This window comes from Rhinolophus sinicus, linkage group LG10, assembly GCF_036562045.2.
Source record: "Rhinolophus sinicus isolate RSC01 linkage group LG10, ASM3656204v1, whole genome shotgun sequence".
Taxonomy (NCBI): domain Eukaryota; kingdom Metazoa; phylum Chordata; class Mammalia; order Chiroptera; family Rhinolophidae; genus Rhinolophus; species Rhinolophus sinicus.
Window position 1 is genome coordinate 106,672,924 of NC_133759.1, and position 14,944 is coordinate 106,687,867.

Sequence of the window (14,944 nt, forward strand, 5' to 3'; positions counted from 1 at the left end):
CTTCATTATAGCATCTATTCATCTGCTCAGTCAACCAACATTTGTTGGGCATTTATTACTATAAATGCCAGGTGCCATTCCAGGTTCTGGGGAGACACAGGGAATAATATAAACAAGGTTCCTGTCCTCCAGTGGTCACATGCTGATGCGTGAAAGTAGATGATAAGCATACACACCAAGTAATTTTAGATAGTGGTAAGTGTTTTCATTACAACATAAAGGAATGAGATGAAAAACACCGTGCCAAGGAAGGGACTGCTTTGAGCAGCCTTGGGAAGATGTGGGGAAGAGCATTCCTGGCAGGGAACAGCCAGTGCAGACTGCCTGGGCAAACAGCCGGGTGCAAAGAGGAAGCCACTGCACAGGGAAAGAGGCAGGAAGTGTTGAGACAGGAGTGCAGAGAGGGGGGCTGAGGCCAGACCCTGTTGAGGTGCTAAGGGGAGTTGATTTTATTCTAACTACAGCAGGAAGTCGAGGGAGGGTTGAGGACTTCCAGCAGGGGAGTCCCGGAGAGGCATGTCTAACTTATACTGTGCAGAGCTCACCTACGTTGGTTGCTGTGTGAATCGCAGGCAATCAAGAATGGATTCTGAGACCAGCTGGGTGGCTCTTGCTGTCACTCCAGGATGCTGGTGACTTGGATTCAGACTGCAACAGCTTCCCCAGAAGCTGTGACCTCAGAGCTCTAGGGGACGGTGACCTTAGCATCTGCACTTCAGCACGTAGCACAAGGCTGGGCCCACAGTGACAGAAGGACTTAGCAAGGTGTGTCAATCATTGTTAGCACATGTCTGAAATTTACATTCAGCTGAACCGGCATCCTTTGGCTCTCTTTTGCTAAGCTTCTCTAGAAACTGCCCTCCCTGTCCAGGTTCCCCAAGCAACCAGGGGCGGCCCATCTGACTTCCTGCCTCTCCTACACCCACAAGGGGCTGCAAACCCCGGGCCTCGCACAACACCCTTGGTCATCCTGCCCCCCCCACACACACACCCTCCGCAGAAGTCTCCTGTGGTTCGCACAGCAGCCGACAACACGCTGTGTAAGAGCTAAGTTGTCCCATCTGAGTCTATACTTTCTCATCTGGAAGGTGGGCATTATTTTCCCATGGCCCTCGCCCTACCTCCTCTCTCGCCATCCTTTCCCTTGGCTAGAACAAATCTACTCTTTCTGAAGTTCCACTGATTCCAGAATTACCTAAGCTTTTCCCTGGAAACTAGTTCTCTCGCTCTCTCTCTTCCAGCCTCATTCCAGGTGGCTGGAAGCTGGGCACCCAAGGTGAGGGGTGCGTACAGCCTTCCCAGGGCAGGCCCTCCAGCTGTGGGTTGAAGCCAGCGCTGGGCCACAGCTGGGAGTCCCCTTCCACTCAGCCAATTACTACGCAGCTGGGCAGCTGGACGCTGGGTCCCATGCCAGGCTGTGGGGAGAGTGGTGGGGGGGGGAGTGACAAAGAGGATGAAGTCTGACAGAAAGAAAGGAAAAGTGGGATGTGTCAGAGCCAGAGAGGGAAGCAGAGAAGGTCTCGGGAAAAGGAAAAGAGACAGTGAGTGAGAGTGTGGGAGAGCGAGACTGCCTGTGGACAGGGAGAAAAGTCAAGGGTGCACATGCCACAGGTGGAGTGGGGGGAAGGAGAGGAGAGGAGGAGGGGGGAGAGAGGGAGAGAGGGGACAACAGGAGAGTCGGGGAGAGGGAGAGTGGGGAGGGCTAGAGTGGGGAGAGGGCTAGAGTGGGGGAGGGGGAGAGGGGGGAGAGGGAGAGAGGAAGAGAGGGGAGGGAGGGAAAGTGGGGAAGAGCCAGAGACTTGGAGAGAAAGGCAGGGAAGGAGCGGCTGAGAGCGAGGAGGAGCGAGTTGGGGGCGGAGACGAGGAAGTGGGTGCGAGCCGTCTCTCCATCTCCGCCCGCCAGGAGCAGAGCGGGAGCCGCGCGGGACTCAGGCGAGCCTGAACCGAGCCTGAACCGTGGCAGAACCACACTCAGGGGCAGCAGCTCCAGGTAACGCGGCCGCCGCCTCCCCTCGGGGCTTGGGCTGGGGCGGGGTCCCCGGGCGGCTGCTCCAGGTTCCCCGCGTCTATCGTGCCCGGACCCCGGGGTCCAGCCCTGGCCTCGCCGTTCTCTGGCTGTGCATGACCTTGGGTTAGTCCCTCCGCTCTCGAGCCTCAGTTTCCTTCCCTGTGACCGTGGGGGTCCTGCCCCAGCCAAGGGGGGCGCTACCAGCAGAGGACACAGCCCAGGTCCGCTGGCAGTGCTGCGGGCGCCGGGTCGCGTGTGTGTCCCCTCTGCCCACGTGGGGATGGATTTGAAAAGTCCACTTGCGCGTTAACAGTCCCTAGTTTGTCGCCGGGTCTGGATGGACGCAATGGAGCACGAGCGACTTTCTGCTTAAGGGAAGACAGCAGAGGGCCTGGGCGGGCGGGCGGGCAGGGGTCCCTAGCCCCTTAGGACGCCTTCCTCCTCCTTGGCTTCTGCCCAGAGGCCTGAGAGCGAGGGAGGCCCAGGCGGGAGTCCTCCAGGAACATCTGGAGAGCTATTAGCCTTTGGGATGAGCCGGGCCACTGGCCTGGGCTAGGAATCCCAGTTCTCCTGCTCAAACAGTGCAGTTGACCTTGAGCAAGCGAGCCTCAGTCTCTCCGCTGCTCTCCCCCCACCACCACGAAAGGGGGGTGCTCCTGCCGGCTTTGAGATGGTTGGGAGGGTATGGAGGTGGGGCAGAAAGTACCACCGCCTGTGCTGGGGGCCTGGGGTGCCCCCACCACGGCAGCTGTCATTGCCAGGTCTTCTCTGGTCTCCTTTGATAGAGATGGTCAGCGGCCCTGCAGGGCCTAGGGAATTGGGGGTGAGGGGGAGTGGCAGGAGCCCCACTGCCCCCCCAACAGAGACACACACCCTGATGGTTCTCTAAGACAGGAAATCTGTGAGATGACACTTTGTATCCTGTAGAGATTCCTGGCTTTATGTCTCGGACCCTCAGTTTTCTGATTTATAATAGCAAGTTATTATGAATTCCTATCTACTAAGGAATTCCCTGTAGATTATGAAAGGTAGTTAGATAGAGACATTTATTAACATCTCTGACCCCGAGATACAACGAGATTTGAACAGAATTAGAAAATAACATTTCTCCGCCACCTGCCCTGGGAGGGCTGGGGTGCTGTGTGTGTAGCAGTGAGCAGTCATTCAATCCTGGGAAGCCAGTGTTCCCACAGGCTCCATGACGCCCAAGGGTCACGCTGGTAGGAAGTGCCTGTGCTGGGGTTGGCCCCACGTCTGCCTGGCTCCAGCTGCTTCCAAAAGGCTGCACCAGCCCAATGACTGTGAATATGACCGTGGAAGGAGTCTGGCACGGGCTTGGCACCAGGCAGCTGCCAACCCAATCAGCATGGGTGTCTGGTTCCACATGTCATAGGAAGAGCTGGTACATAACCACTGGAGGAAGTCTGGAGGCCAGCAGTGGGGGTGAGCTGTGCGTTAGGGGTCTGCAAGGAGGGAGGGTCACTACTTGTCACCAGGTAGGGAGCAGGTCGCTAGGTAGGGAGCAGGTCACTAGGTAGGGAGCAGGTCGGGCGACTCGCCCATTCCACCAACTTGTCCTTCCTTCCTCTACCACCTGTCCCAGGTGACCTGTCTCTGTGACCTTGGCGAGGCCGCTTCTCCTGGTTCACGGGCACTTTCTCTTCTCCAGCCACTGATGAGTGGCTGAACTGACCCTCTTAGATGAGGCGTCTGAGGGAAAAGCAAGGCCAGCTGTGGTCCATCTCCACCAACCCCCAGAGAAGAGGAAATAGGATTAAGACCCAATCCCAAGGATTTAGCTCAGCCTCCAGGAGGAAATCCTTGCTAATGGGAAAATGGGTGCCCCACTGTGGGAAAATGGGTGTCCCGAAGGCTAGAGAGGTTCCTTTGCCAAAAATGTTTCAAAAGAAGAAGAGACATCCAAACAAAATGATGGGAATATGAATAAAGGCTCTTTCAAATGCAAACACATTCATCAACAATCAGAGAGTGACTAAATGTCCAACACTAGGGGCTCAATTAAGTAAATTATCAGACATCGCGGGGCTGCTAAAAACGGACAGTGTTTAATGAAAGGGGACATGCTTATGCATATACAGCTATATGGCACGATCACCAATTTGTGACAAGCCCTTAGGAAAAAGATGAAATAGCCAAAGAGTGTTAACAATGTTTGCCGGTGGGTGGCAGCCTTATGGGAGATTGGTTCCCCAACTATAATTTCTGAACTGTCCAGATTTTATGCTGTGAGCCTGTACTTTAATAATTAGCAGACGTACAACTGTCTGGCGTCTGGTGACAATATAACCCACCCACTCCCACTTCCTCCTGGCCAGCACCCCAGATGAGGCTGACACATAGACACTTGTCAACGACGGGGCCACATTTGTTGAGGCCTGGAGGGCCCCTTAGAAGAAAAAGGAACACTAAATCATTAATACAATAATATCTGACATCTGATGTGTTCTTACTATGGGCTCATGATAACCCTACGAGGTATTACTGTCAATACCCCATTTTACAGAGAAGAAACCAAGAGTTAGATATATTCAGTCACTTGCCCAGCCCGGTGTCACACATGATTCGATCCCAGGCCATCTGAATCCAGAGCCTACACTTCTGACGGGAGTCAGGAGGGCTGACAGATTCAATTAGTTGACATTTAAGCACCTATTACAGAAATCCTGGGAGGGTGGGGGGCAGTGCATCTCTGCACTGTACAGGAAAAGAAATGGCTCAGCGGAACCTCCAAAGTGCCAGGCTTTGTGCTGGATGTTGGGGACCCAAAGATACAAAGTGCCATCACAACAGATGGGTGGGGGAGAGTGGTGTGGAAACAGTGTCCTCAGGATTTTGACAGGGGTATTGTTTAGGAAACTGTGGGGCTTCACAGATTGAAGCATGAAGTCTCCCCAGAAGACATGATACTGGAAGTGGTTCTAGAAGGATCAGTAGGAACTCAACAGGTGAGCAAGAGAGGTTAGAATAGTGGTTCTCAACTTGGGGACAGCTTTGCCCTGCAGGGGACGTGTCAATGTCTGGAGGTATTTTTGATTGTCACAACTGGAGGGGGTGTGATGACATCTAGTGGGTAGAGTCCATGGACGCCACTAAACACCCCACAGCGCACAGCACCCCCCCCACAGCAAAGAAGTATACCGTCCAAACGTCAGCTGCACCGAGGCTGAGAAAGCCTGGGTCTGAGGGAGGGGCGTTCCTGAACAGGGAGGGAGGGGCCCGAGCAAGGCAGCCAGGTACTTACAGGCGGTTCCCATGCGCTGGGCGTGTTGAACCTGTGATTGCATTACTGGCTGCCTGGCCTCCTTGCTGCCACTCTGCCCCCAGCAGCAACCAGAGGGATCTCTCCCTTTTTAAAACACAAAACCTTTATAGAGATATAATTCACATGCCATAAAATTCACCCACTTAAAGTGTACAAGTCAACTGCTTTCAGAGCTGCTCCATCAGCACCACTACCTAATTCCAGAACGTGTCCATCACCCCAAAAGAAACTGGCTGCCACTCCTTGTTCACCCCCGAGTCCCAGACCCAAGGCTGGGAACCACTAATGTACTTTCTGTCTCTGTAGATGTGCCTGTTCTGGACATTTCCTATCAATGGAATCATACAGTAGGTGGCCTTTTGTGACTGGCTTATTCACTTAGCATGATATTTACAAGGTTCATTCATATAGTAACACATGTCATTGCTTCATTCCTTGCTATGGCCAAAGAATATTCCACGGTGTGGACGGACCACAGTGTGTTCATCAGCTGATGGGCATTTGGGTGTTTTCCACCCGTTTGGCCACTGTGACTAATGCTGCTGTGAACAGGGGGCACAGGCTTTGCGAGGACGTGAGTTTTCATTTCTCCTGGGCACATCTGAGGAGTGGACTCACTAGGTCACGTGGCACTGTGTTTAACCTTCTGAGCTGCTGTGATTGCCAATGAGCGCTCTGGGCTCAGCCTCAGCCAGGCCTCCTTGTCCCCTCAGTCTCAAGGGCCACCAGCCCCCAGGCCCTTTCTAGCACTCCTTAGTTTATTTAACTACCTGATAAACACTGAAGAACTGGGCCCCCGACATGACTACACCTTCATCACTGGGCCAGCTCTTGCCCCGCTCTGGGCCCGGCCGCCCCACCTGAAAGCCAGACAGGGGAGTACTGGCTGACTTCTCGGGGCCTTTCCGACTCTGCCCTTCTTTGATGTGACCGCACAGCCAGGAGGGCGTGGGCCTGGCACCTGACAGTGAGAGGAAAGTGGCTAGAGCCAAGTTGGTCACGGATCAGAGCGGGCAGAGTAGGGACTGTCTGCAGCAGCACGTACAGCTGCTCTGAGCTGGTGTCCGGCCTCCAGGACCAGCACAGCCACCTGTCAGCAGCCCCAGCGAGGACTGAGCACCTTCAGCTGCGGAATCGCCCAGTTTTCCTGGCAGAATAACCTTCTCACCTCCACACCCTCTCTGAGCATGTGGGGAATTAAAGAAAGAGTGAAAATCTCTGGGTGGCTGGAGCACAGAGGGCGTGGGGAGAGGAGGGGACCGGAAACTGGGTGGGGTGCTGGAGGAAGGCAGGTCCGAAGCCAAAGCCGGGCAAAGCATGGAGCTCAGCAGTCACTCACACCTCCGAGCTCTTAGCAAGCGCTGGGCCTCCACTCACGCTTGCAGTCAGAAAACTAGGGAGTCTAGGGATTTCCATGCGGCCAGCTGAGGCAGGGTGACGCGGAGACAGACAGCAAGTCACTGCTCCCTATGGCCACAATGCAACCCACATATTTGGTTCGAGAAGCTTCTTGCTCTTAACCTCCACAAGCCTCTTGACACCCTGGTGTGGTTGGAAGTATCATCCCCATTTCACAGGAAGGGAAACTGGGGCTCAAAGCACAGTCGCCTGGCTAAGATGGCCTCACTGGTGAGAAGCAGAGCAGGGAGTGGGACCAACCGCAGCTGCTGTGAAAAATTCTTTGTCATCAGGGACCTGGAGGTTGAGACGCAGGTGGGGTGAGGGGCAGGCTAGGAGGACAGGCCTTCTAACCAAACACAGTCCCATCTGGCCTGTGGACTGTCCGGGGCTTATGCCGGGCACCCCTGCCTGCCTGCCCCAGATGCAAGTCCGGATATATTTACAGTGCTCGTGTCTTCCCCCCATCTGCTGGCTTTCAGCGCCTTCTCTAAGAAAGGGACTAAGAAAAACCAGAGAATGGCTGTGGGGAGGGGAGTGACATTTACTGAGGTGCCATCACGCTTCAGTGTGTACCGTCTCATTTCATCTTCCCATTTTACAGATGGGAAAACGGAGCCTCAGAGAGGTCCTGGGCGCCTTTCCATGACAGGGTATTGGCTTGCTGGGGTGAGCAAAATGCTTCCCCAAGTGTGGGGCCAGCAGCCCTGGGGTCCTGAGCTGGCCATGGATGGTCTTTAACCCCCACCCCTCTCTCGAGCACAAGCCTGTCTGCCTTTCTGCAGGAAGAGGGTTAGGCTGGGCGCTTCAGGCAGCAGAACCTAGAAGGAATTTAATAACACTGGTTGTGTTTTCATGGCAGGTATTTTCAGGGTGACCTCTACGAGCGGAAGTGGTCCCCGTGGTTATTGTAAAGATAAAACAATTCCTTCTGCAAGGAATTCGAGCACTTTAAAGAAAAATGTTAAGTAAAAAAACAATAGAACTGGTATTTTATGGGTGTGGCAAAAATCATGGAGTGCCACATGCAGGAATGAGGGTTGGGAAACACGGGAGGCATGGGACAGGCAAGCTGCCGGGAGATGGAAACTGAGAGGGTTCTTCCCAACTCTGACCAGCTGTGTGGCCTTGGCATAGGTGTTCGACCTCTCTGTGTCACATTTGCAAAATGGGGAAATAGTGGGTGCCCTGGCTGCTCCACAGAGTTCTCCTGAGGAATCCAAATGAGCTCGTGGGTGTGTGGAGGGGCCACAGACGTGCGGGAGGCCAGGAGGCTTACATGAGATAAGCAGCGTGTACAAATGCTCCTGGCAAGTGTTAGCTATTTGCTGCTGATATCATTAAGGTGACAAGGTAACCCAGCGGCTGCAGGACTTTTGCCTGTAAGAACAAGCTGTACCTTGCTGGAAGGGCAAAACCTTTTTGGAGTGAGGTGTCGTGGGAAGAACAGAGAGGAAGGAAGGTACGGGGTTGGCGGGGCAGTCTGGCGCCCAGGGCTTTGGCAGCGGCTGTGGTGGTGGTGATGGAGGTGAGGTGGTGATGACGATAATAGCAGTAATCATGGTGACGGCAGTAGCAGCAGTGAGGATGGTGGTGATGGTGGTGAAGGTGACGGTGACAGGGAGGGGTACAGTGGAGGGGCCAGGACCAGGAACCTAGACTTGTTCTCTGGAGCCTCAGAGCTTTTCAGGAGCACAGAAATCTCTGCAAACTCTCTCTCTCTCTCTCATGTACCAGACCTAAACTACAAGGAAATCACAAAATTGCAAGCAAAAAATGTTTAATTTGTAATCTACACATGTAACACTATGACAACTAATCAATGGCCGCTCATTATATTAAATAGCCACATACTATTTTCTGTGGAATGTGCACATATTACAATGTATTTGTTACATCGTAGGGTAAGGACTCCAAAAGAAAGAGTGTAGGGCTCTAGAACATCTTTAAATGGCTGTGACTGACTGACAAGCACTATGTCAGATAGTAAGCCTCCCATCACTGGAGGTATGCAAGAAGAGTGGGGATGCCTTTCTGGGATGCTGTAGAAGTGGCTCCTGGACATCAGGTGACCACTGAGTTTTGTTTCTACCCAGACTCTCCTCTTTTATTATTTCAGGGGCTCATGATTCCTTCTCTCCCGCCCCCTCCACACACACACACACACACACACACACACACACACACACACACACACACAGAGTTGCTGGAAGAAACCTTTAAGATTCGAAGCCCATCTCCTCACCTGCCCTCACGTGGCAAAGATTTAGACCTCCCAGCAAACATTCACAGTCTAGGGTCTCACCTGCCTTCGAAGACCCAAGGCTGAATTTTCATTTGGCCCCATCTAACCCGTGCCCTGAAAGCTCTCTCTCCAGGCCCTTCCCACACTTGCCAACTCACTGCTGGCAGTGGGTTTTGGCCAAGTCACAAAATACCATAAACCTCAATTTCCTCATCTATAAAATGGAGATGAAGAATGGTACCCACGTAATAGGGCTGCGACACATATGAAATGGGATAAAGTAAGTAAAGTACTTAGGACATCGGTTGGCACTTTCAAAGTGCTGGACAAGTGGAACATTATATCGTTATGATGACTGTTTTCTATATGCATTTAGCCAACCAGGAAGTGCCTGTCAGGGGGGAGCCTGGCCCTCACAGCGCTCAAATGCCACTGGGGACAGAAAAATAATGAACGAACAGGGAAGCAAGAGAAACACCAGGAAAACCTGTGCTCTCCTGAAGGCATTGATGGAACGGTGAGCAAGGGCGCAGGAACTGCTCAGGGCTCAAGGGAAGCCCATCAGCAGAACCGACATTTGTGCCATGACGCGAACGTTGATGTCAGTGACAGATCACAGGCAGAGCTCCGGGGTGGAGAGCTGACATGTCCGAGGCACTGGAGCAAGGCTGGTGTGGCCAGGTACCCACTGAGGCTTGTGGGGAAAGTAGGAGGTCAGAGAAGAGGGGCACGGTCCCGTGGGGCTTTGCGAGCTAAGGCCAGGGTGTAACCGGACAGCACGCACTAGACAGAAGGGGGCGGGCGGTGTCTGTGATCCCAGGGAGAAGCAGGGAGGCCAGTGCAGGCAGTCACAAAAGTCCAGGCTTGGTCCAGGACCAGAATGTGAGCAGCAGCCAAGGGAAGTGGCCACACCCAAGGTAGCTGTATTTCAGAGGACGCCACCGGCTCGATGGGAAGAAGACAGACGACAAGGATGCTGCCTTAGTACGTAGCCTGAGCTCCCAGGTGGAGGAAGGGGGACAGAGGGTGGAGAAGAGAGCCAGGGGTCCTCCCCACGCCCACACTTGCACTGGGCCTGCTTGTTGCACTCACAGTACCTGGAAGAGGCAGACCATGGAGGCACAAAGCAGGCGGGTGGTTGCCAGAGAGCACGGAAGAGGCGGGAGTGGCAGCTTCCTGCTGTGGGGCTGCCTTTCGGGGGATGAAAATGCTTTGGGACCAGACCGAGCCGGTGGTTGTACAGCGCTGTGAACGTGCTAAATGCCGCTGAGTTGTCACTTTAAAATGGTTAGTGTTTATGGGTTTCACCTCAACGGAAAAAAAAAGGGAGAGAGAGACAAATAAAGACTTTCCCAGATCATCAATACCTAAGGGAATTTGTTGTCACCAGATGTATGTAATCGTGTGCGAAGTGTGGCTACAGATACTCAGAGACGATGGAACCAGGCCTGCTTCAGAGCCCAGCCTACCGCTTTGCCAGCTGTACCAGCTGTGTGCCCTTGGACGAGTGGCTTCACCTCTCTGAACCCGGCTTTCATCATCTGTCAAATGGGAATAGTAATGACCTCTGCCTCACAGAGACATGCAATTATCTACAGGTGCTCGGCAAACAGAACTGGTCAGTGTCACGGTCCATTGCCTTCCACCAAGGTCCAGTGTGATCCCACCATCCTGCTCTGAGCCCCGCCCATGTCCAACGTGTGGGTGGGGCTCAGAGCAGCTGCCACAGAGCGTGCCCCGAATTCCAGACAACATCTACCTCGCAGCCTGGGCAGAGGGTCTGCTCCAAGGGGCTGCAAGGCTTTGCACAAGGGGCACTTGAGGACAGAAGCCACAGCAGCCCCTGGCTTGGGCCCCTGGTGGCTCGGAAGGGCTGACAGGGTGGGAGCAGAGCTCAGAGCACTGGAGGCTGGCCTTTCTCTCTCGCTGTCTCCTGAACAGCCTCAACCACAAGTCACTCACTGTCTTACGAGGCTTTCACCAAATGCCCAGCCCACTGTGGGGAACAGTTACTATATCTGTGACCACAAAGACAAACGTGCTGGCATTGCGTATGAGGAAGTGTTTCGTGATACAAATAAATGCACAGAGAATTGTGTGGTTTCTTTAAGAAGCCCAAAGGGTGGTTTCTTCCTCTAGAGCAGGGGTGTCCAAACTGCGGCCCGCGGGCCAACTGCGGCCCGCAATCCATTGTTAATTGGCCCACAGCAAATTCCAAAAATATATTTAGTTTACTTATATAAACCAGGTGAGGCAATACATACTTCACCTTGAGTGAGTGCCCCGGCTGTTTGTGTATTTTACCACATATGGCCCTTGGTGAAAAACGTTCAGAAAAGTTTGGACACCCCTGTTCTATAGGGAAAGCTAACTACGCAGTGTCTGAGAACAGGGACTCGGAGTCAGACAGACCTGGGTTCAAATCCCGACTTTCCCCTTAGCGGGGCTGAGACTTTGGGCACATTTCTTACCTTCTCTGAGTGTGTCAAACGGGGGACAGACCCCTTGCCGACTGAGAGGAGTGCAGAGAGCCCCAGCCTGCTGTGACGTTGCATTCTATGTCTGCTGATGGGTGATGCATCCTCACTGAGTGCCGGCCGAGTGGGAGCGAGGGAGCTGGGTTCCCGGATCTGCTGCCACTTCTCCGGGCAACTTGGAAACTCAGAGAATATTTTGATCAGAAACAAGGATTCTCCAAAAAATAATCTTGCTGCTACTGTCTCCAAAGTTAATTAAGTACAGCAGTGAGAGCCATGCTGTTTGGGCTATTTATGTAATGAAAACATCTTCTAAAAATAACACGCAGCAGTCCGTGCGGCTCATGCGGCCGGGTGGCTGAGCCAGCGCGAGCGGCAGGAGGTGACCAGGAGCTGTGACCCTGGCCCCACATGGTGGTGACAACGAAAGGATGCTTCTCACATTCCGGTTGCAGAACCGCTGCAGGCAAGAGCCTGGGAGAAGCTGTATTTATGTCACATGGCGATTAGCTTGTTTCTGAGTCGACTGGATTCCCGCACACTCCCAGGTCCCGGGAGACTGCCGTGCTGGCAGCTCTGGAAAACCGGGATCAGTTCCTGTGAAAGGGTCCAGGACTCGAGCAGGGCCTTAGCTTATTTTGTATCAACTGGAATTGTAGACCGTCACCACTAGGCGGGAATCTCTGGATGCAGCCATTCTATTGAAGTGATGCTTGCAGTAGGGTGGGGGCGGGAATAAGTGACTGGTAATCACCCACATGCCCATGAGAGAGGGGGTGATAGAATAAACGTTGGCCAGCCCCACTCCCACCCCACAGGCTGTTATGCAGCCATTAGAAACACTTCATGAGCCCTGTACCAACTGACTTGGAGCAGGGACCACACGTGCTGCCAAATAAGAAAAGTAAGGTTTAGAGCAGGTGGTTGGGGTGTGGTTAGCCAACTATGACAGCAGTGAGTCTGGCCCTCTGCCTGGTTTTCTGCCGCCCATGAACTAAGAATGGCTTTTACATTCTTCAAGAGTTTAGAAATAGCTTTAGAATTGGAGGAAACCTAAAGAGGAATATTTTGCAACACGTGAAAATCATGTGAAATTCTAATTTCAGTGTCCGTAGTAAAGTCCTCTTGGAGCCAGGCCACGCTCACCCACATGCATGGTCTGTGTACGTGCTTTCGCTTCACAACGCCAGAGCAGAGTCGCTGCACGGAGCCCGCGCAGGATGCAAAGCAGAAAATATTCACCAGCCGGCCCTTTCCTGAAGTCTGTTGGCTGCGGGTTTAGAGTATGATGACATTTTGTAAAACAGCCGTGTCGGGCACTGCTCTCGGCGCTTTATCCGAGTAAATTCATTACGTTTGCTTATTTAGTCATTCATCTGACGACTTATCCATCGGACTCCTAATGCCGACCTGCGGGGCCAGGCTTGGGAACCAGCACTAAACACGCAGACGCAGCCCATGCTTGGAGCTTGGAGTCTGTGTCTAGATCATTCTTTCTCCAGTATAACCAGTCCCAGCCCCTCCGACCGTCTCTCAGGTGACACGGAACCCCAGGCCCTCTCATGCTGACTCCCTTCCTCCTCCCGCCACATATCCTGATTGCCTCTGTCCCTCCCAAGGAGAGCCACCCAGACTGGCTAATGTCTCCAGGTGTCTCGCAGGGAGGTCGAGGTCGAGAAGGATATATCATGAATCGGGTCACCGATTGGTCTGGTGTCAAAGTGCTCAACGCCCGACCTTTGCATTTTCAGCTCCTGCTCTCCAGTCGTCCCGAGGGGAAGACGCAGCCTCCGTCACCCGTCACGTAGATGGGAGCAGCCCTCAGCTATGGAGAAGGATGCAGCCCTGTCACTACATGACCCCTCCTGCATCAAACCAGAGCCACCGCCAGACACAAGCCCCAGTGGCTCAGTCTCTGCGCGAAACCTGGAGAGTGGAGACCTGCTCCAACCCAGGAGGAAGCCGGCTCTGCAGGGGGCAATCTGAGGACGGTACTTGAAACCACCAACTTGCCCTCTTCTCCGTTCACCCAGGCCCAGCACTTCCTAGGAGCCTGCTTTCTTCCTTTCTAGAAAAACAGCGCTGACTCCCCACATTTGGACACTTTCCCTTGGCTCTGCTGGGCAGCCTGGAGCCCAGGGGTTGACGTCACCGACACACTGGGAGCTGGAAGAGAGGCAGCCAGGGGCGGTGGGCAGAGGCAGGAGCCCCGGGCTCCCAGGATGGCGTCCAACGACACGGCCCCTTCTTGCCTGGACTCTGTCGCATTCAAGGCCACGGTTGGCGTGGTGCTCACGGTTCTCATCGTCGTCACCGTCGCCGGCAACGTGGTTGTGTGCCTGGCCGTGAGCCTGAGCCGCCGGCTCCGCAGCCTGACCAACTGCTTCATTGTGTCGTTGGCCATCACCGACCTGCTGCTCGGCCTCCTGGTGCTGCCCTTCTCAGCCCTCTACCAGCTGTCGTGCAGGTGGAGCTTCGGCAGCGTCTTCTGCAACATCTACACCAGCCTGGACGTGATGCTCTGCACGGCCTCCATCCTCAATCTCTTCATGATCAGCCTGGACCGCTACTGCGCCGTCATGGCCCCCTTGCGCTACCCCATGCTGGTCACCCCAGCCCGAGTCGCCATCTCCCTGGTCTTCATTTGGGTCGTGTCCATCACCCTGTCCTTCCTGTCTATCCACCTGGGCTGGAACAGCAGGGGTGACAGCGGCATCGTCAACCACACCAGCCTGCACTGCAAAGTCCAGGTGAACCTGGTGTATGGCGTGGTGGACGGGCTGGTCACCTTCTACCTGCCGCTGCTGGTCATGTGCGTCACCTACTACCACATCTTCAAGATTGCCCGGTACCAGGCCAAGAGGACCCACCTCGTCAGCTCCTGGAAGGCGGCCACCTTGCGGGAGCACAAAGCCACCGTGACGCTGGCCGCCGTGATGGGGGCCTTCGTCATCTGCTGGTTCCCCTACTTCACTGTGTTTGTCTACCGGGGGCTGCGCGGGGACGACAGCGTCAACAGGGCCTTCGAAGCCGTCGTGCTGTGGCTGGGCTACGCCAACTCGGCCCTGAACCCCATCCTGTACGCCGCACTGAACAGGGACTTCCGCCTGGCCTACCAGCAGCTGCTCGGCTGCAGGGCCGCCGGCCACCACGCCCACCAACCGTTTCTGATGTCCAACAGCTGCCGGCTCTCCAGGACGCAAGGCCGAGAAGCCAGGCGGCAGGAAGAGAAGTCTGTGAAGCTCCAGGTGTGGAGTGGGAGAGAGGCCACAGCTCCCCAGGGAGCCACCGACAGGTAACTGCGCTGGCCATTTGTGTGCAGGACGTGCCCTGCATTTGTGTGTCTCCCTCCCGCGCCCCACCGACGGGGATCATGAAGGGGACGGCTGCTTAGAAGGGGCTGGTGCTCTTCGAGAGCACGTTCCCACGGTCCCAACAGCCTTCCCAGGGTGCAACCTTTACCTGGCCAGGGTCACACAGCTGGGATCTGGACAGAGGACCCCCAACTCCACAACTTGTGGGCTACATTGTCC

General features: G+C 54.5%; 1 protein-coding gene across 3 annotated transcripts in view; it reads left to right on the plus strand.

Moving 5' to 3' along the window:
- Window positions 1–1,799: 1,799 nt before the first annotated feature.
- HRH2 (histamine receptor H2) overlaps window positions 1,800–14,944 on the plus strand; it is a 33,976-nt gene continuing 20,831 nt past the window's right edge. The window contains exons 1-3 of one of the 3 annotated variants that reach the window (XM_074313909.1): window positions 1,802–1,990; window positions 10,325–10,552; window positions 13,163–14,706. In XM_074313909.1, coding sequence (XP_074170010.1) covers window positions 13,634–14,706 — 1,073 coding nt within the window. In that variant the 5' untranslated portion in view covers window positions 1,802–1,990; window positions 10,325–10,552; window positions 13,163–13,633. Of the gene's footprint in view, window positions 1,991–10,324; window positions 10,553–13,162; window positions 14,707–14,944 lie in introns of all 3 variants that reach the window. The other 2 variants (XM_074313910.1, XM_019716214.2) reach the window with 2 other exon arrangements.